The sequence below is a fragment of the Neodiprion pinetum genome, chromosome 3 (genome assembly GCF_021155775.2).
Source record: "Neodiprion pinetum isolate iyNeoPine1 chromosome 3, iyNeoPine1.2, whole genome shotgun sequence".
Lineage (NCBI taxonomy): Eukaryota > Metazoa > Arthropoda > Insecta > Hymenoptera > Diprionidae > Neodiprion > Neodiprion pinetum.
Window position 1 is genome coordinate 34,188,197 of NC_060234.1, and position 21,241 is coordinate 34,209,437.

The following is a 21,241-nucleotide window of genomic DNA, read 5'->3' on the forward strand; positions in this document are numbered from 1 at the left end:
CGCAACAGGTGATTCACGTGCAAAGTTAATAAGTTGTATAGATGTATTCGATACAGCCAATCATTAGACGGTTAGTTTATTCATGAATTATTTTATTCTATATAGCGTATATTGTAAACCTCGTATCTAGGTATACGTGTGTCAAGTGTAGATGATATTCGTTGAAGAATTTATAAAAAAGATGTAGATGCCTCTAGAAACGTGTAATTATCACGCGTGACGTACAGATTACATAATATCTAGATCTACGTATAGAATATCGAAAACACAGCCAGTCGAATCGATCCTTCGGCACCTTAACCTTTACTCGATTAATTTACAATTGTTTTAAAGTGTTTAATTACGGTAAAAGCAAAAGTTTCTGCTCCTGCAAATACTGTACAAATCCCAACCGTGAATAACCGGTTGATTAAATTGAACACACTTCTGTGTTACACTTATACACGGAAAAAATGGAGCATTTTTTTGACGTGTTAAAAATAAAATAATTGATGGTTACGGAAAATAAATATAATACCGGATTTTTAAATTTAAAAATATGATGGCTTATGTCGAACGACGATACGTGCTTCACTTCAGGTTATTAAAAAGTAAACTTTTAACAAAGCATTCGATTTTCTGTGCGTTGGCCAAGATCTGGATGAAGAAATTTATCAGAAAAACTGAATATCAGTTCAGTTATTTCTTGACGATTTGTACCAAAACGCCGGAGCTCATCGCTTTTAAAGTTTTGATATATTTTCAACCATCAAAAATTTCGGTAAGTCCCAGCTTTGAGAATAACGTATTTTACAATTATATGATACCAAGAGTGGTAGAGAATGTTGGAATCATTTCGTTGCGTTTGATAAGATATTAACTGAAGGAAGTCCAGGTATCAATTGAATCGGCAGTTCTGTACTAATTCTCAACGGATGATTGTTCATGATTTAACATTGACATATTGGCATAATAAATAAGCAGTATTTTGGATTTAAGGCCGAACTTCGTAGATTGGTAAATACACGACGTGCTTCCAAATGCGCCGCTAGTGAAATCACTCAGGAGGATTGATCAGTAGCTGCGCCAATCCGGCAACAGCACTGGTGAAGCCGGCGTTGTAATCAAGTGTTACTTCCGTGTAGATATAGTCTTCTCTGAAATCGAGAAACCTGTCAGCTTCGTCCGGTCCTGAAACCAAGGCTCCGTGGAGAATCTGTGGGTTCGGTGTTGTCCGATTAAATTCTGCCCATCCGCAAGGTGCTGGCCTATCGGGACAAGAAGCTGCGGCGTGATGTGCCTGTTTTGGTGGATTCAATCCCCATCCGACTACATAACTTCGCCCTGAAATTGAATTCGAATACTGTTAAAGAAGAATTTTGACATCAAGAATTTAGCTCGAGGCTCGCGCTAAGTTGGTACAGCAAAGAATACTCTAGAGCGAAAGTATGATTGTTTTGTGCTGGGCAGGTAATGGACGCATTGGGCTATGGAACCTTAAGCGTTCTGGGCATCGACGTTCACGCAGTAACAACCGTGACTATAATCGTTGCTATGATTAAGGACGTTGTCACACGCCCTTGAGTTTAACCAGCTAATATAATTATGAACAAATGGCTCGTACCTGTACCGCCGAGGATATAGTGTATCTGATCACGTGCGAAATTTCTGTACTCCTCGGAGTTGCCGATAGCCGGGTAATCGGCGGCCTGAAGACAGATGAATGCTACGTTAGCTGCGTGGCAAAGAGTGCCGAATTTATCTATGTAGAGGAGGCCTTTTGCAGTTTGCTTTTGATCTCGAACCGAAAAATCGCAGAAGGCTCGGGCGGCATTTTGATATTCTTGCTGCTCGGTAAGCTGAGCCATGATAACCTGCGAAACAGTCCAATAAATAATTGGTTTAATGATGCGCACACGACAAAGTGAAACGTCCTTACTTCCTTAAATCGCAAATCGGCAAATCGTCGTGCTGAAACGGCGCAGAATTTCTCAAGATACGCTCTGATTCGTCTACTAGTCTCCGTTAACAACGATCATTCAGCGCATCTTGACGTCCGTTCCAAAATCGATCGAGATGTGAAAATAAAGTATAATCTTTAACTGGAACTCACCTGTACACCGGCCACCTTTTTATTGTAGTAGAATTCATTTGGTCGTTCTTTCAGATGGAAGTGCTGATAGTGGTGCTCGGCGTCCTCCAGATATTTCGACTTATTGGTGGCTCGGAAAAGCCAGGCCGCAGCCCAAGCCAGCTCGTCGCCGTAGTCGATGCTCTCGTAATATTGGGCTGCACCTTTGATCACCTCGTGATAAAGTCCTCTTCGAGTATTGGCGAAGTGGTAAAGTTCTTTGGCGTGTCGGAGACACTCGGCACTGTACGAGGCGTTCGAGTCGCGGAAGAGGATGCTGGTAACCGCCAAGGCAGCGGCCGTTTCACCGGCAAGATCCGAGCCTGTCGATTGGAATTGGAATGTAGTGCGTGACGGTCGTTAGTCACGGGCATGGCAAAGTCTAATATCGATTAAAATTAACAGTCAAAAAAAACGAAAGAAAAAGAAGGAAGGATACTCGTACTGGTAACAAAGAAACTGATTCCTCCGATACACCCAGCTTTCTTTAGCTTTTGTGTAAATGAAATGAATGCCGAATGGTTCGCGGTAGAAAATCGAACGTTCGATTAGTGTAGACCTCTGGTTTCAATAGACGTGTTCCACTATCTAATTTTCGGTCTCCTTTTGAATATATTTAAGTAATCATTGTTAAGTCATCATTGGCTCTAAGTCATCAGGTCTGTAACCGGGCTGGGGATTTTACGAGGTTGTATAAGTAGTCGCTTTGGCCGCTCCCTTTCATAATATCGTGCAACTCACCGTGTGGATCGCTTACGTCGTATCCCTAATTATAAGCTCTGAATTTTATCGTAACGGTTTGTACGTTCCATAAAAACTTATAGAAATCCTTATCTAGATTCGAAATCTCGAAGGACGAACATCAAATCAAATCCGTACAAAGTCTTAACGTGCCTTCCACGGCGCCATTGTATACCTGGATGATCCGAATCGATCTTGAAAGCCGGCCTCGAGGTGTTCAACTCCTCTGGTCTTCCCCAGAATCTATGATCCAGGGCGAAGTCCCCGACTTGACCATAAAGTACGTCTTCGCTCACGTGACATTTGATGAAGTAATCCGTCGCCCACTTGACCGCCTCGCGTAGTTCGTCGAGTTGACCTGCGGCCTCGTAGGCTTGGGGCCAGCTTACCGCACCCCAGGCCAGGAGGGTCGTCATAGAGGCCATTGTGAACCCAAACTTAACAAAGTCTCCAGCTGTTTAGAAATAGAAAAAGCAGGTTGTATCTTCGTTAAAAATCACTTCAGTTACCAAGACGCGGCGTCGGTTAGCCGCTTTGTTTGAAATTGTGAGAAATGCCTGATCTGGGAGCTTCTTTGTCATTCCGAAAGCCTGCAAGGGTGCGTATTTCTATTGAAAATTTCTCGCACAGTCGGTGGCGGAGTGAAACCAAAGGTACGAATCGACCAACTGGTATGACTATACTATATTTACTCTCAACTAAATGAAAGAATGGTAGATGCATGCGGAACAGAAAAGTTTCCGCAAACGTACTTTTTTCGTACATCTTGACAGGGTAAATTATATGAATAATTGTTGAACGGACATCTGAGTATGGTAGATTTGCTATGCGATTTCAGGAACTTATTTTAAGTACCCGGTATTTGCTACTCCATTTATAACATTTTTCGCTGCCCCTCCTTCCGAGCTTCGGATCTTACCGCGAACTAACAATTAACGATGGAGCAAAAATATTTCTTTTATACACACAAGGAATTTAATTTTTTTATTTCTACTCTATTCAAATAATTCAAATAAAAGTGTTTCCACTTCGTGGTAGAAACCGTTGTTCCGATTACGATTTAATAAATGGAAGAAACATCCTTTAGGCCATATTTTGTGGTGACGACAAATTTTTCATCCGCATATGTGTTGGCCTAATTATCAGAAATTAGAACTTATTTTCCGCGTTTTCACGCAAGTGGTTTTCGTAACGAGTATTGTGTGACAAAGCATTTGTTTATCAGTTTTAACAATTTACCGTCATAATAGCCTCCGGTGAGGTCCTCGCCGTTCTGACCACGATCTTCCAATCCGGAATCCCCTCTCCAGGGTATTCGATTGTTCTTTGGAAGGCGTCCCGACCGCTGAGCTTCGTAGAAAAGCAACGATCGCTCCAGAACTTCGAAGTAGTCGCGTTCGTCCTCGACGATTTCCTCGTTCGACGGTGGCGTCGCCAAGCTTATTCCGAGAAGTGCGAACCACAGGAACCCGACCACGATCTAAAATTGAACGGGGAAGAACAATTGTGCAAGATTAGTTGCACAAACAACGTGTAACACACTGTTCTTTCTCTTTTCAACAATGACGACACTCATGCAATCTGGAATTATACATTCAATCCCCGTGCAGTGAGTTACGGAACTGTAGTTCCGCAGATCTGAGTGACAATGAGTTTTGAATCGATCAAATTGGAAGAATGGTTAGTTGCTAACATTCGCATCAGTTTGAAATTACGTAAGAGATGTAAATTTGCAAACGTTTCGCAAAACGTTGGTCGGCTCTGCGCAGTTTATGATAACTGACAATAATATTTTGCGTTGTGGTAAACTGACATATAAACCCAAGAAAAATATTCAAAGGCAATTATAGCTGTGTGATGAAAAAAACAACAGAAAAACAGAATCAACCAACGCATTGGTCACACGGCTCAAAAATTTTCCTCATTTTATTACACACATGTGATAAGATCTTTCAGCTGCGAAGCTACGCAACTGCTACTTACCCAGTGTGGTTAAAATTGCCTGCATATTCTAATCGTATAAACAAGAAACAAAAAAATGTAACACGTATAAAAGCGCAAACAAATTTCGACATTAAATTTTTACGCGTCAGCAGCGTTTTCCGCATCGTCGATCCGAGTAGGTATACGTGTAATTTTGAATAGGGACAACAAAGTAAAATCGGCAAGTAGTTTGCCGATCAGTTCACTCCGCATGTACGATTCGATTACTAAAATAGACGACAGATCGATAGATCTTGGCAAACGTGAGCAGGCAAGGGATTGAAAAAGAGAAGGAAAAGGCGGGAGGCGTCGAGCAGATCCTGGGATCGAGGGTACGACTCGCTTCGCACGTCGTCGCCTTGGGATTGGCCAGCCATTGTTATTAACGTAATTAATATTTCGGTCGTTTCTGGACGGTATAAGCACACGCATGCCGAACAGTGCCTGGCACACGCGGATCTGCGCACACTTGTTTAGGTATCGAAAGGCCGTCTCCGCAGGCGTGAGCGATAAATCCTGCAGTCGTAAGCGCCTGTGGCGAGTACCGACCAAAGCGGACGTGCCGTACCTAACTAAACCCGAGGAATGAGAAGGACGAGAAAATATTACTGTTCCGTGACCACTTCTCACGTCAGGCTCACCTACCTGTGAGGTCTAAGATCTTCGTACAAGCTGCAGGGTGGCCGTAAGGACCCGTGGGATTCGAAATTTCCCGAGTTTTAAGGAAAAGTTGAGCATCACGTTTTACCGCGAATATTTCATCGTAGAAACTCTGTTTGTCGAGAAGCCCAGGATTTTTATTTTACCGCTTTATACTCTTATCTTCAACGTTCTTGGAAAACCTGAAGCAATCAACATCGAAAAGTTGGCGAAAACATCGAATCTCATCGACGGTCTGAGCAGTTACAGCTTCTTGTTTCCTAATTTGCCGAAACATTTTCCTTGCTGACTAACCGCAATATTTGGGTAACTTCAGAGGTCCTGCGAGGAAAGATTTTCGTGAAATCGTAGAATCGAATTTTCTTGAGGGATGGTAATGTTGTGATTCGGAGGTTTTACTGTAGGGTTGAAACTTGTACCGAGATAATATCAATATAACACTAACAATAAATGATTTCGAGGAACATCAAAGTATAACATTGAACAGAAACACGAGGTTCGCATAAATGTAACTCGAATCAGTCGTACTAATTCCACTAAAATCACTGAAAATCTCTAATCGTCAAAAACGCTATAGAAATCGCATTATCGTAACAGCTTGTTTGAATGCCTCGATGGCAGAATATATTAAATAATTCTATAATTTAATTTTAATTGGGATCAGTTACGCGTCTCCGATAATGAATTCTTCGTATATCGTTACAGATAGATTTCGTCAGTTACCGGAATCAATGTTGTACGATTTCCACAAATGTAATTAGTTAAAATATATAAAGCTCAATACGTAATTGAAAAATTTATACAGTATACTTATTACACTTTTTATCGAGTCATGGACGACTAAAATAAGCCTTTTGTTATTTGGCAATTTCATTTTAACCTTAAAACCCCGAAAAATAACGTGTTCCTTATAAATTTTTCAATAGCCGAGATTTGTTTGTTAAAGCCATTCAAGGCCACATTTAAATCAAAAATATTTATCTCTGTTGACTTTTCTTGCGATCCATTACCGAATGATTGTTTGTTTCAGCGTTTTGTGACCAGACTGTACATCCGATGGATTCTCGACATGAAATCACGTTGCAGACATTGTTGCGAATGATTGAACACTGTGCGCATTTGATGAGTTGGCGAAACGCGAATCGATCAATTATTCAGATTCTGAGGTGATGGAGATTTAATGTCTTTCTAATTCCAAGACGCGCGTTATCAGTTCAATACTTGGTAGTGAAACTAATACATCCGGAGCAGTGCTCGAGGTGAAGGTAACGACCCTGAACGGCAGCAACGACGATAATTTGTTTTAATGATTGGCTTATTTTAATACTATACAGATTGTGCAACGTGTGGGTAAAAGTGACGATTCTGAGTGAGTATGAAGTTAACGGATATTATACGAACTCAGAATCGTCATTGCCCACGAGTTGCACACAATGTTTTTTTCCGAATGAAAATGTAAAATTATGCTATTGGCCGCCTGCTCTAAAGGAGCAAATTCTCAATTAATGAGAGCCCGTTGAAAAATGGCGAAACCTTTGTTCCTCTAGCGGAGAAATGGTTCGCCATTTTCCAACTAGCACTCATTCGCTGAAAAATAGCCTGTTTTGCTCATTTTCAGCAGACGGCCAAGCCGCCCGCCTATTTCTACGTTGGAATTGTGAAGAGGAAATTTCTTCGATCACATTTTTAGGGTAATACTCTATATTGCCATCTCTGAGAAAGGTGCGAACAGAATATATCCACCAGAACTTAAGCAAAAGTGATCCTCAGATGAATCGAAAAATTTCCTAACGCCATAAACATTTTTCCCGCAATCTATAAATTTATGACTGATTGAAACGTGACAAGGTTCGCGATCAGCCTACTTTTATAATAGCATCTGAATACCGCGATTCGGTACCCGATGAAAATCTACCCTCCGAAAAAACGGGCTGCAATCGTGGCTCATCCGATGCAATGTATTTCACCGAGCATTACGCGGAATGAATACCAAGCGTGAACCCCATTAGTCCGAAGTATTCGATGACCAGTGAGATTTGCGGCTCCTGATGTGGAACGCGATCGAGAAACGGGCCGAGTAATTGCAGTACTTGAGGTGAACACCGATGGCCGAATGTTTGCCAGGAGTAAACACGTGAGCATTTGAGTTGCCGCCGCTGCAGCGACCGAAGGACCAAGATGGGACTCGACTGCAGCTGGGGCCATCGACTCCTGGAGTTCGCAGAAAACTTGCGTCTGTGTGTGCGTTGTGTTGGTATGCATGTAATTACCGAGGTTTGTGTCCCTGGTGCATGTACGAGCAAGGTTTGAATAAGGTGGGAAAGGCCACCCCAGCCTAAGTGCAATCTTTACACACTTTGGAATGAGGTGTGGCTCGCGAGTCGGTGCACCGACGAATGAGAATGAAATTACGTGGGCTTCCTGGAGTTTGTGTAACACTGATAATCCGATGCAATTATATCGCGATTCTTGCGCCGCTCGCATAAAACATCTCGTCGTACTTCAGAAATAATCTTGTCATTTAGTCAACGCTTTCAAAAACGTACGTGTATCCCCTTTTTTGTCGACTGATCAAAGCAACTTTATCTCCGTTCGCCGCATAAGTATTTAGCATGTAAATTTATGTTGCCGATTCGTAAATTTTACCAGGAATAGTACATGACCTGAGATGAATGGATATTGCGTCGTTAAACCGCATACAATGAGTCAAAATGTTGACGCGCAAGTCATGACTGATCTTTCAATTGAAATGATTCTTGGCTTCGGAAAGTTTCACACCATTTTGTTGTTTACACGTCTGTGTTAACAAGAAATTTTGGAAACAATTATTGATGAAAATTTCATGAACCGCGATGGTATGAGATCTTCAGCAAATGTGAGACTGATTTTTGGTCGCCGAATAGCTAGATTCCATGCTAGATGGACTTGCTTTAGACATACCGGAAGTGAATACCTGAGCCGACTCTGCGCGGCTTCCGGCCACTAGACCACCCTCGGGGATGCCATCGATCGCGAAATGAAAAAAGATCTGTGTCGAAAATATTGAAACCTTTTCAAGTATCACATACTCACACACATACACACACACACCAGGACCCGACTTGTTAGTTGATTTAAGAATTCCACAATATACAACTAAATTATTAAACTCAACCGCTAAAATTTGCTTATTGACAGTCGCTTATTGTTATCACTAGTATACTATATATGCACTAAAGGATAACAAGAAAATTTCGGTACTTGAAGTTTTGGCGTAGGAGGAAAATTGGTGAATTGGTCCAATAAAGCTGGGAAATTTAACATTTAACCAGCGTTTAAACGATGAGTCTATTTTTACATGAATGAAAAATCTGTAATTATATAATCTGTGTAAGCCTGAAGCGAGCTACTCGATGAGTTTTTTCATTACCATAAATTGCGAGAATATTGCATTCGCTTTGCACGCTTTCAGCATGAAAAAAAAGGTAACCGATTCTTAGAGGATCGGTAAAAATTCTTGGTGACATTGACGCAATTGGAAGACTAATGGAAACGTCAAGACTCGAAATACTTATTTACAAGAGTGGATTATAAATGTGCGATGTTCATGTTGTGAACAGAGAATACGACGCGTACATAAGCGGTAATGAGGATGTATATGAGGCCGAGGACTCACCGTGAGGCGATTACAGATTGTGTACGAAGCAGTCATCCTCTTGTAGTTTTTCCTAGTATTTCGGAGTATTTTTTTGACACTTTTGTCTAACTTTCCGGAGTGCTTTTAGCTAAATCTCCATTAGACACATTCAACTGGTTCACCACCCCGTTTTGAGTACACAACACAACATTCACACTCCTCGCAGGAATATACTCGCGATGCTCAAAATCAAGTAATTCACAGCAAACAAGTCCAAGGTTAACACAGTTATGATTTGTTTTACTTCAAGTTTCACCCGTGCCACAGCTGTTGATGATAATATATATTAATTCTCCGGTGCTGAAACTCGACTCACCGGTCATTCCTTGTATAAGATAAAAAAACAGACTCAAACGTCATCAATGCAATTGCATCGAACTTGTTAAAATAATCATGCGACACTCGTTTAATTTGAAAGGTGATCTGTTAAGCCGATTGATCACGAGTACCTGACATTTTTCGTCCAACAATTTCACTAAATGAACGTGTATGTGCGCACGTGAATACTTAGGTACACTTCTTATCTACGTATTTCCTTTACTAATTTGAATTACTTGTTTACAGTTTCAAAAAATTCCAAAGTTTTTATTACTCCGAGGTTTGGTATCACGTTCGCACGTCCATCAGCATGTCCACCACGAATACTCCCAACTACCAGACTTCTGTTCACGCACTGTCTGACACCAAAGACGACTGAAGACTGACTGACTGACTGACTGACTGACCAACTCTGTTCGGCTAGTGTAAGTGAAAGAAAGAGCGCCGCTGCTGTGAATAGCTCGCAACTCACTCTTTGCCTCATTATCAGAGAATTTGAGCCCTCAGCGTGTGGCGATAATGACTTGGTATGATTAATTTGTTTCGTTACACGGTGGTTCGTGCGTAAAACGATTGTCAGAGAGTATAATTTATAGAGATGCAAAAAAGTAGTCTTTTGTTCACGAATAAATATTACCAGCTGACAAATATGCAGTCAACGTTTAGTATTCACTCACTAATGTTCAGTTATTCCCGTTTTTCAAACACTTCGCAACTTCGAACCTTTTTGCAACATCAATCTGACCGTTTTGATAAAAATTTGTTCCTCATGTTTAAGTTGGTCTGAATATGAGTGACCGGGACTTACTGGTTGAAATATTTCAACCTGAATTATAAGTAAATTAGAAAAGTTTTTATTCTTGTTTCGAGATAAAACGACTGGTAGTTAAACCATTGAAGGTAATAAGTGTGGAGAACTTTCTGCAGCGTGTAATGGTTCGCAATAAGTAGCAAGAAATGCGTAGCTTCCAGCTAATTATAAGAAAAAAAAATGTATTTACGTAACGCGATAATTAGAGTTAAAAAGCTAGTACATAGTCCGATTTGAAGGGGATCGAGCCTGGCTCAAGCGGCTAGCCATTATAGCTCTTTACCCTTTAGAATGCAACTTTCTCTCGAGGCGGCATTACATCTGCAGCAATCTGTACAACCAGGTTTTACCAACGGTTCAAATCAATTCCTTAAATACCACAAGCGTGAAGAAACCAAAGAATCGGTTGACCTTGATTTTTCTCAAGTTTTCTCCAATCGCAGAATAGTATAATGATGGGTAATTATGGTGAGAGCTGATCGATTGAGCACTCACGAGTTGGAACTGTGGCCAAGAAGAACGGCGTTGAATAAAATCCCGTTAATCTAGCTTATGATCGTTTTTGGTTGTTTATAGGTATATCGAGAAACGAAATTCACATAGGATATATATACACATGTGTATAAATATATATTTTTATGGAAAATATGTGTTTGTACAAAGTTGTAGAAATAGTTACACCAGACTCCAATATCATGTGATGTGTAAGTGCGACAAGGAAGATACAGGCGAAGGTGCTTCGATCACTTGCTCAGCGACGCATATCAAAAATTAGCTTCTTAAAAGTTTTATTTGCAAAAAAAAAAAAAAAGAACAGAGAAGTGGCGAGGATTCGTGAAATGGATAGATTAGTGGGAGTTAAAAGAGAAGTTAGGAGAGACACTAGTCGATGACGAGTTGGCGGAATGAGCCGTCCAACCCGAAGAGGTCATCCTGTGTTTTTGGTTTACCGGGGCGAAGAGCCTCGTTTGTCTTGATGGCTTCCTGGGCAGCGAACCATGGTCCATAATCTTCCAGCTTCTTGATCCAAGCATCTGAAAAAACCAATAACAGTAATAAGAAATTGGGGCCAATTAACGGTTTGCTGCGGTTTTAAGTAATTGAGAAAAAAGTTGGCATTGAGAAAGTTTCGTTACAATAGCGTTTCAACTTTGGGCCATCTAAAGTACCATTGATAGCTTATCAATTGCTAACGAAAAAGCTTCCGTAATATTCAAAGCGGTATTCGTTGAACTTTGACCACGAGTCTGGTGACCCGATCGATTTCTGTCGGGCTTTTGACTCCCATTTTTTGGTTATAAATCGAGCTTCTGGCAAGAAAATTTACGCTTTAGAGATGAATTCGAAATACCGTGGATGGCCTGAATGGGTCCTGCGTCGCCTCCGTACTCTGAGGGTAGAATTTCTTTGGGCACGTGTTCGTAGAGGGTTTCAAAAGTGCTGTGAACGAATATCCTGTTCCGGATTTTCTCCTTTAGGAATGGTTTGACAAAATTTATTATCGTGTCTACCAATGGACTAACGTTAACCACGTGAACTTCCTTCAGCTTTACAGGATAAGCTTCCTGCACGCATATAAGGAATTTTTTCACAATTGTAGGTGTGAATTTTGCAAAGTGCGTAGGCGTCGCGACGGAAGCGTCCAAAATGTAGACGTCACCGGCAACCCCGTAGAGTTCTTCCGCGAGACGAACGTCGCCGATCATGAGTACCATTTTCATCGCCTCGGCTACGTTGGGCGTTGGGATGTCCTTGTCGATTCCTCTCATCAGGATAACGCGACGGCCATTTTTGGTCAATCCTGGTAGCGGGGGAATTTGACTGTGAAAAAATAACATATCTTTATTCAGCTAAACTTTACTTGAGGAGTACGGTTTAAGACATTTGCAAATAAAACTAATTGCTGCGCAAACCAGACTCAATGTCTAATGGCCTGTTACCCAAACTCGTTTGGGATTTCCAAGATTTGATAGTGCTTCCTGAACAAGGAAGGGGGGGGGGAGCTTAGCTATTCGTGCCAAGTTGATGCCTAAGAGCGACTCTTGGAGCTGCAGATTACTGTTCAAATAACTGCAAATATCTTTAATCAAGTTCTCTGACCTTTGATGAATTTAGTAGACTATTCTATACTCAATATGTTATACATTTGAAAATTGATATACGTGATTAACTGTAGGGTGTTGATAGTAACTTTCCATGTGACCATGGTGTACAAATGACTTTCAGCGATCTAAGCCAGTTGACATTGACCTTCAAGGGTTCTCAGGTGATACCTGTACGGTATTTTCTCCGGATTTTAACATACCAATGGCGACTTCAGTCAGTTTTTAATGACATTGGGGATTGTAAGTGTCTTTAAATAAGTTACAGTAGTCGAAAGTACGATTGTTAAGTGGTAGCCTCCGGTTATCAACTCAATATATCTAACCTCAAGTTACTTTAGAGCGAAAGTGTTATGTCTGGAGATTAGCACCCATAAATTACATTCGCATAGAAATGATGCGTGCGCTGGCCTTACGCGACTTTTGGGTCTGGCTTGTTGTTATGTAAGCTTTCATATTCATCATAGACATTGGCTAATCAAGGATTAGAAATTAGTCATCATACCGCATGACGGTACGTGAATTATAGCTTACACAACACTCGTGATCTCCCTCATTTCCGCCCTGGTGATATCTCTTTGGGAAAAAAACTCAGGTACAATTGAACGCATGGTGAAGTACATGTCCAGCTTTCTTTTACACTTCTCAAGTGAGAATTTGCAGCCACGCAAAAATGTCATTAGCCTCAAGTCATCTGTGTAAAATAAATCAATAAAATGTAATTACGCGTTCGTTATTTCCCTTCGGTCTTAGGAATAAGAATGTTAATAACAAATCTTCGCGAAAGATAGCTTCGGATTATAATTATCAGTGGCTGAATTGTTCAGAGACGAGATAATTGGCCCTTGATGAAAAATACTTATACGATTTCTGGCATAATAAGAAATAAATTGTTACCATCGAAAACAGGTAAGTGAGGCTGCTTAGCCAGCCACTCTTTAATCAGCTTTAAATCCCTTTGGCGCGTCGTCGGGTCTTCGTTCAATTCGACCCGGATCTGCTTCGACATCTCTTCTGTCGGCTGTATCAACAACATCTGAAACAAGATATTCTGATTCTTATTCATGCAACGTTTACGAGTGGTGCCATATAATTATTACAGTTTTATTCAGGTTTGAACGAGGGTCCAAGGTGAATAAGCTAGTAAGCAACAATGACATGTTCCTAAGAAGTAGGCAAAATAGACCAACTGATTACAAGATTTGACTGCATGTGCTGTCTGAAGATAAAATTTTTACGTTTCAACGATGGTCAATTTGAAAATAAAGAACAGTGGGAAGTAACGTATCTTCGCACAATATGTTGGACAAAATTTATCGAAACAGTTTTTCATATCCCGAGTCTCTATAATTGAATGGTCATGTGAGTAGGTATGTTAGGATTCGTGCAATTATATCCTTAGGTGTAATTTGAAATTCAAGCGCTGAGCACTCTCAAGTACTAACCGATAAGCGTAAGCATAAATGAGAATGGAATATTTTGTAACGATTCAGACGAATGAACGCACGGCGGTAACAGAGATCTGGATATTTGAATTGTCAAGTTACCGCGTCACGTGTATCCCAGGTTACCTTACCATCTTCCGACGAGACAATGCGATCACGCAACATTCAATATAGATTACGTGCCGAGTATTCAACACCGCAATCTACGCAGATGCGAGATAGCAATGGCAGACCGCGATATTTCGAAGAGAATGGCATAATGTTACAATTCACTCATGCTGGGCAATGAATTAATTCGACTGTGACCGTGCAGTTCTTCCGCATCGGTTGAAAGTGTGGCAAGACTACCAATATATGTCTTTTTGATCACGCGACTTCTCCGTTTTGCGCTTATATATGTGTTACGAAATTTTCCCCCTCTCTGTCTGTCAAAAAAATGCACCGTTCTTGCATAATTTACAGTTGTGCCAGGCGTACCGGTTTTTCAGTGTTTATATAGCTTATTGAGCAAAAAGTGTATTTCCCTGGGAAAAAACGTCCACACGTGGAGCACTGCGGTGTCATTGAGATGTGACAACGCAGTGGAATTGGTAATTTGATGCAATAATTGATAGTGACAATCGCATACCGCCATATGTTGCCTGTTCCCTGTTTTTCGTTAGCCTTTAGGCGTAGCCAAAATTCAGCTCTGGCTGTCTCGAATGAAAGCATGGATTCTTGGCCCTCCGTCAAGTGTGGTGAAAGCCCCGGGGGATATTGCATTACTGGCATTACTGCTACTCAGGTAACTCGATTTACGTTTCGCGAGGAGCCACAGGTGCCGCAGTTTGTTACGTCACGTTTCCACGCGAGGATAATACTCGCAGCACGATATCCACTCGCTCGCTAAGAAGTCTTGTCTTTCTACTTTTTTCACTTCTGATGAAATTTTATATGTGCTTAGGTACCATTAAAATTCATAAAATGTTGCGACGATTCTTGAACAGATAATACGATGCCTGTGTTGTGTACTCAACATTTACGTAACACTCAGGCACATAACATTAATGCCCGACGGTAGGAATTGTCTGACTACGAAAAGTATATCTATGTCACTGTTGCTTTTTATTAGATACCTCGGCTAGCAGGTTTACTCAACACGTAGGCAAAATTAGCCTTGGTAGTTGTTTTCGACGCAATTTGATATCTTTTTGACCCTGCTAAAATCGTGCGATCACTCCACCGCCATCAACAAGTCACTAAATTCCACGATTACCAAGGAACCAACCGGTTTTGTTGCGCCTACGTGCGAATTGAGAAGTGAATGCTTAACATTTTATTCATCATACCGTAGTTTTGATACTCAGAGAAAATTCTTGCAGTCAACGGCACGATCTTTATCAGCATGAAATTCAGCTATTCTGTATTATAGATGGTGATGAATCAACAAGAAACCTTGTACCTGATGATTTATCAATTCATAACTCGACAATTCAGGTTTTTTTTTTCTCTGCAAGAGAACATTATTATCCTTTCTATTCGTAGTGAGAGCCCGATACAGTCTGACGCGATACAGCCAGAGTGAAAGCTATTCTAACGTAACACGTAACGAAGATGTAAGAAATATCGTACTTTTTGGAGTCGAGAAATAAACGTAAGATTATTTTTGCGTTCAATCGTTTTCTTGAGCCATTCACTTTCTCGATTTGGAATTTTTTTCTTACAAATATACCTACAACGTACATAACACAATGCGGTGAAACCACATAAAATTCATTTAATAAGAAACGAATGTTGAACGTCGTTCAGCTTCGTCGTTACGACTTTCACTCTGCTGCATTGCGCTAAAAGCAGAGCCAAGAGACTCATCGTTGAAATCCACATTGCAATAATATTTTGCCAAGATTTTTAAATGCTCTTGTACCTGTTTACGTTGTCTACGTCACGGAAGACGCTAAACGCGACTGAACTATCATGGTGAATTATTGATGACAGAAAAAAAGGGAAACTTTCAATAGGCACTGCAATGAAATTTCAACTCGGGACTCAACGTAACCAAGAGAAAAGGTATACAGTTAAGGACGTGAGATTTGGCAACCAAGAGAAATGAACTTCTGTTACATTCAGATTTTTATCTTCATCCCACACGGCTTATTAAGCGGAGTTCAGAGAGTTATATTAAACGTTATAAATTTAACTAAATTACGCCAACTATTAACCGAACGGTGTACATCCAGCATGGAAAAGACGTTTGTTCGGCCTCATGAAGGTGAACTGAATAAGCGGGTGTATTATGAAATACGTATTTACGGGTTCTCAAGTTAACATTTACGTTCAAGTATGCACGAAAGAAAGTTTTGATAAAGATGTTGAATTTGTTCCAATATCTCAACTCGGAACTGGATTCACTCACGCACCATACCACCGCAAAAGAGACAAGGTTTTTCAACTGACACTCACGTCGAATCGAAACAGCGGTTTTTCTTACCTTGAATGCGACGACTGCCCTTTCCGACCGTATAGTGAGAGAACAGTCAGTGAACTAGACACAACTCAGCTCGCTGAAACGAGTTTTGTTACCGACAAATGAACGGACCGTTGAAATCGCGTGGAGAAACGCGGGAAGATGATGGTGCGGTCTGTGCAATGTCCAGAGAGTGGGACTCTGGTATCTGGGACCGGTTCTCCTTATATCAGACTAAACCCCACCACTGGTAATGTATCCCTTACTCCCGGGAACTCCATGCCTCGTATCATCGTTTCTGTTTGCGGCTGCCGTGGAGTTGAAAAAAGCGAACGATTATGCAATTTTCCGCTAAGAAGAAACTAGTAATTTTTTTTAAGTACGGAACGGAACAAAAATTCTCATTCGCACTTGGCTCCCTGCTTCTTGTTGAAGATGTGGAGATGTTCTGATTCGCGATAATGCATTGGAATTTTTTGCAATATTGTAACCCCAGTAATTACCATGCATTCTTTGATGTTCTTAGAATGATGATGCGTTCGTTCAGGTAATAAGCAAAAGTAGTTGATAAAAAGTCGGGTGTCGAGCCAAGAACTAAACACTCAGCGTAGGCGGTAAAACGATCTAGAATGAGAACAAAAACAGAACAAATAACAAACCAATTCACAATTTATACATATACCTAAGAATTTAAGAGTGGGACAATCTAATTGGATTTACCGTTCATTCTTGTTCAAGTAAATTCGTCGTGCACTGTCTTTGATACGCACCATACGAGTATTTGTCAGACTGAGGTCTACCAAAAGTATCATACATCTGCAGCGTCAGTTGAAACATAAAATCGGATTCGTATAAAGATATGGTACAGAATCTAGGATACATCTAGAAAAATGTCGAACCTTGTCTTTAGCTTCATCAAAAGCTGTTATCAATGAAGAGTCGTGTTCGAGCATGCAGTTTGTCTTTATGCCGCTACCGTTTTTCCAATACAAGTGATATACCTACTATAATTACTCAAATATTCACGACGTATTGCAACAAGGAGAATTGCAACAAATGCCTAGCTTTACAATTCCAATATATCTTACCGGTGTAAATGATACCAGAAGAGATTTTTTTAAGCATAAGCAAACGTACGTAGCAAGTATGCCACGTTGCCGAAGTTCATAGCTTTCCCTGATACAATTGAATGAAGAAAAAAAGCCGCTGACCAATATTCAACGAACCGTTTCTTTCTTTCCTTTTTTCCTACTGTCTTTCATTTCTCTTGTGATCCCCTCAACTTCACTGTCCTACCAGCGGAAAAGCCTACGACAATTTAGATTTTGCACGTCTATCGTTCATTTGGGTTAAAATTAACTTTACTAAGTATCTTTGACAAATTTTGATTTAGGTATTAGTACGAATCCCGTTGACAGGTATAATTGATTGAAAAGGTAATACTGCGGGATGTGAACAAAATGTTGTCCTGCGAGTAGTTGAATGCACAATGTCCGGCGATAGCTAGTTTCAAGTGCACTCAGGTGACAAGGCAATTCATTCGACTCCAGTCAAGGTGGACAACTCATGGATAGAATAATGTATCGAATAAAAATTAACATCGTTATCGCATGATAGTTCTGAAGTCGGACGCGGTTTGAGTCTTCGTTGTTCATTTTATTTATTTATTTTTTTTTTGTTTAATTTCCTGCACAAAATGGAATCCGGGGAAAATGACGTCATACTCACGATTCGCAGCACCTTCACGCTTTCTGATTTCCTCGCTAATTAAAAACTACGTATACGTGTATATGATATAATTTACCAACGGTGTGCTTCTCCTTAATTTTAAAAGATAATTCTCCGTAAATTTACCACAAATAGACGATGGAGTGATAATAAATTCAAGAATAAAAATAACGAGAAATTGTAACGCAAACGTTTTTATTTGACGATTTTCAACGATACACACAAAATCAAAGACGGGAAAACAAGTTGTCAAAAGAACATGGTCTGCAGGGCTATTCCGAAACGAAAAATAAACATGATCCACGATTTCGAGGAATCGTTCAAGGTTTCGTTGACAAAAGTCACCGAAAAATTTGTGAACACAGTCGATGTAGAACTTGATCGAGATCGCCGTAAGCCCGTCTCAACTTTTATACCCGAGCGATCCGAAGGCAGGCTGCGACTGTAGTCGGCTCCACGAGTGGTGATCAATGGTAGCGAAATGACGACAGGAATTTCAAGTTCATATTCAAAACCAGTCAGCCAAGTACGAAGGAGGGTTTAGGGATCTTCGAGGCGGGTAGAGGACAGGCGAGGCTTAAAATGGATCAATTCTAAAACTTGACGGCGAGCGTCGCCACGATGGAAGTCGCGAGGCTTAGCATCATTGTCACGGCATCGGCCGAAATATCCGTAGCGCCCGCCTGTAAGGATAAAAAGATATGCACGGTAAGTCGAAATGACTGTAGGGATTAAATGTGACCCGTTATCCCGGACCAGTCATGGAGATAAGCGTCTCTTATTCGATTCATCGATATTCTTTGTCCCAACTTGTGACTTCGGCGTGATAGAAGCAGACGTACCGCGGCTTCGTCCTGCCGTCCGACTCTTCGAAGGCTAGGAGCGTCGCCCTCCTCGGCGGTTGGCATCAGAGCGGGAACTCGTGGTAGAGCAGGCAAGGTCTGGTCATGGCGGCGAACTCTGCATCCGGCACCTCGGCAACCTCCGGTTACAGCGCTCTTGATGGCACCGGGAAGATCCCATACCGAACGGGCCTCGAGAAGCGATTTTGCACCCGGTCCGCTGGCGTAGAATGGAACAGGCTTCTTGTCGGCGGAGCAGATTCCTGCTACGACCAGCAATGTGTCCTTCGGCGAGGTCTGAAACCATTGGAATGCCAATGTGTAGAAGAGTTATTCATAGTCGAAGATTCAGTGGCCGGCAGTATTACCTCGCGAGTGAGCAGCTCGACGGTTGAAGAGAGATCGTTTCCGGGAGCAGCGGCGACCAGCATGTAACCCTTTTCGTTTGAAGCAGACTTCAGTTCCTTGATCGTGTCACTGACTAGATCTACCAGGTTCGACTGCAGAGGAGATGGTCGACGCGGAGGGAACTCGTCTTCTTGGGCGCCAAGGTTTCCGCCGAGTGAGTCAAGGAGGCTCCTGAAGAAGGCCACGCGAATCCTGGAGAACATGTCGAAGACGTCCCACATTCCATCGGTGTTCGCAGCTCCTGAAATTAGCGAGATGCGAGTTACTGGCTCGTATCATCCTTTGCCTTCTGTCCTCTGGGGTGAAAGCTGTGGGCTTACCCTCGGGCTTGGACGAAGCTGATGTCGGAAGTGCTCCAGGCTGCCTGTCCAAATCGATGAGACGCCATACATCGTGGAACTCGGGTCTTGAATGACGGGCTTCTCGTTTCACGTTGTTCTCATCGGCCTCGTTCATTTCCTTGGCAATGCCTGCGGGACCGTCATAGCCGATGGCTGCGGGGATGGAAAAGTTTGTCGTTGAGACTGCTCCGGTTGTCATCACCTTGGCATGCCGAGCCCATGAAAGCAGAGCACCAACGTTGGCTCGCAGGAAGTGTTCGCACTCGCAGTCCTTGTCTTTCCTAAGCAGTGCCATCGGATCGTCTTGACCGTTGTACTTCAAGGGTGTGTTGTTGTTGCGGCAGCTCTGTAAAGCAGGTGATTTGCCATTTTCCTTATAAAAGTGACCGGCAGCGTTACGGATAAAAAAGAACTGAAGAGAAATGATTAATTTTGAATTTTTGATCAGACATCCATAAGCCGAGCGGACGATTCGTAACATTACCTGCAGCAGTCCTTGAACGGGGAAATCATGCTTGCTCCTGAAAGTGTTCCACAGTTCCTCTTTGTCCTGGCTGGTTTCGTCTATCAGTAGGAACACAACGTTGCGCGGAAAATCTGCATCCTTTCCGGCGTTTTCCTCGAAAAGGCCGTTCAGAGCGTCCTTCGGTTCCTTCAGAGATTCGGTACCGCGGCTGGCGCTGTCCGATGAAATTATTACAACCTCAGACCGCTTCTCCCTGGACGAATCCTCAGCGGTCGACTCGTCAACGTGTTTTGCCGACTTCTTCGCGTCCGAAGCCTGCAGGATCTTGTTCATCCCGGTTACTTGCATCTTGCCATTCAACATCTGGTCCACTGATGTCCTTTGCTCGGTGTCCAAGCTCGGCGCCGTATCCCATGCTGCTGCAGCTGAAGAAAGCGGAGAAAACAATGTCGCTGACATTTCACCCAGAAACAGCTTTTTTTATTGAAGCCTCTACGGCCGGTTGAATTCTTTTCCAATCTCTGTTTTGATCAATTTATTTTACTTGTTTATGTCTTATGTTTTGAAAAATTATTCATACCTGATCGGTCTACGACGAAGGCGTAACCAGAGTTGGTAGCAATCGCCACCATCAATCCAACCACGAGCAATGATTTGAACATTGTAAAGCTGGAGAGAGAGAGAATAAATGCGCGTTACTTCGAGATACGTGTCGCCAAATCTTTTCAACCGATGAAAAATTTGTTAAGACAACAGAGTCGTGTTTCAAATAGCAACTAACCGCTATTCTTTTGTTGAAAAAAAAAAAACAATTGCGCACTCCACCACGCTTTATCGGTTTAATATTACGTACAGAGTGTCTATTAATGGGTAAATTGTATGCCGCGAATATGATTTTTTTTTCAATGCAACGACACCTATGACGCTCTGTATTTCTCAGATAACTCGTAACTGAGAATTAAATTTTGCTCGTAGGTACAGTGTTTCGATTTTTTTTTTAATTTTTAAACAAATTTTTATTCAAATTATTTGGTCGAATTAAAAATTAAAATAATAATAAAATTTATCTGGATGGAAAATTTACGGACAATGGATCACACAAAATTATTTGTAAACAATTATGACTAGTGGGAAGAGTATGCCCGTACATAATTTGGAGTGGAATTT

At 41.5% G+C, this 21,241-nt stretch overlaps 3 protein-coding genes across 19 annotated transcripts in view; all 3 read right to left on the minus strand.

Moving 5' to 3' along the window:
- Window positions 1–75: 75 nt before the first annotated feature.
- On the minus strand, window positions 76–9,921 carry LOC124214140 (endoglucanase E-4). Its single transcript, XM_046616209.1, has 6 exons — window positions 9,150–9,921; window positions 4,091–4,331; window positions 3,027–3,305; window positions 2,093–2,433; window positions 1,604–1,853; window positions 76–1,323 (listed from the first exon to the last, which is right to left on the minus strand). The coding sequence occupies exons 1-6, from the start codon at window positions 9,183–9,185 to the stop codon at window positions 1,037–1,039; spliced, it is 1,434 nt and encodes a 477-aa protein (XP_046472165.1). The 5' UTR covers window positions 9,186–9,921; the 3' UTR covers window positions 76–1,036.
- A 978-nt stretch (window positions 9,922–10,899) lies between these two features.
- LOC124214641 (alpha-tocopherol transfer protein-like) lies at window positions 10,900–16,492 on the minus strand. 2 transcript variants are annotated; one of them, XM_046617134.2, is made up of 5 exons: window positions 16,314–16,492; window positions 13,299–13,437; window positions 12,936–13,095; window positions 11,651–12,120; window positions 10,900–11,333 (listed from the first exon to the last, which is right to left on the minus strand). In XM_046617134.2, exons 2-5 carry the CDS (start codon window positions 13,435–13,437, stop codon window positions 11,182–11,184), a joined length of 921 nt encoding a protein of 306 aa, XP_046473090.1. In that variant the 5' UTR covers window positions 16,314–16,492; the 3' UTR covers window positions 10,900–11,181. The 2 variants fall into 2 exon arrangements, with proteins under 2 accessions (XP_046473090.1, XP_046473089.1); XM_046617133.2 differs by lacking the exon at window positions 16,314–16,492 and adding an exon at window positions 14,475–14,672.
- Window positions 16,493–18,195: 1,703 nt separating this feature from the next.
- The window catches only part of LOC124214634 (uncharacterized), a 104,455-nt gene continuing 101,409 nt past the window's right edge, over window positions 18,196–21,241 (minus strand). For 13 of the 16 annotated variants that reach the window (XM_046617106.2, XM_046617112.2, XM_069134190.1 and 10 more), the window contains 6 exons: window positions 20,655–20,743; window positions 20,093–20,499; window positions 19,588–19,954; window positions 19,228–19,508; window positions 18,860–19,156; window positions 18,196–18,700 (listed from right to left, as the gene is read on the minus strand). In XM_046617106.2, the coding sequence (XP_046473062.1) occupies window positions 18,611–18,700; window positions 18,860–19,156; window positions 19,228–19,508; window positions 19,588–19,954; window positions 20,093–20,499; window positions 20,655–20,743 (1,531 nt within the window). In that variant the 3' untranslated portion in view covers window positions 18,196–18,610. The remainder of the gene's footprint in view (window positions 18,701–18,859; window positions 19,157–19,227; window positions 19,509–19,587; window positions 19,955–20,092; window positions 20,500–20,654; window positions 20,744–21,241) is intronic. The other 3 variants (XM_046617116.2, XM_046617117.2, XM_069134191.1) reach the window with 1 other exon arrangement.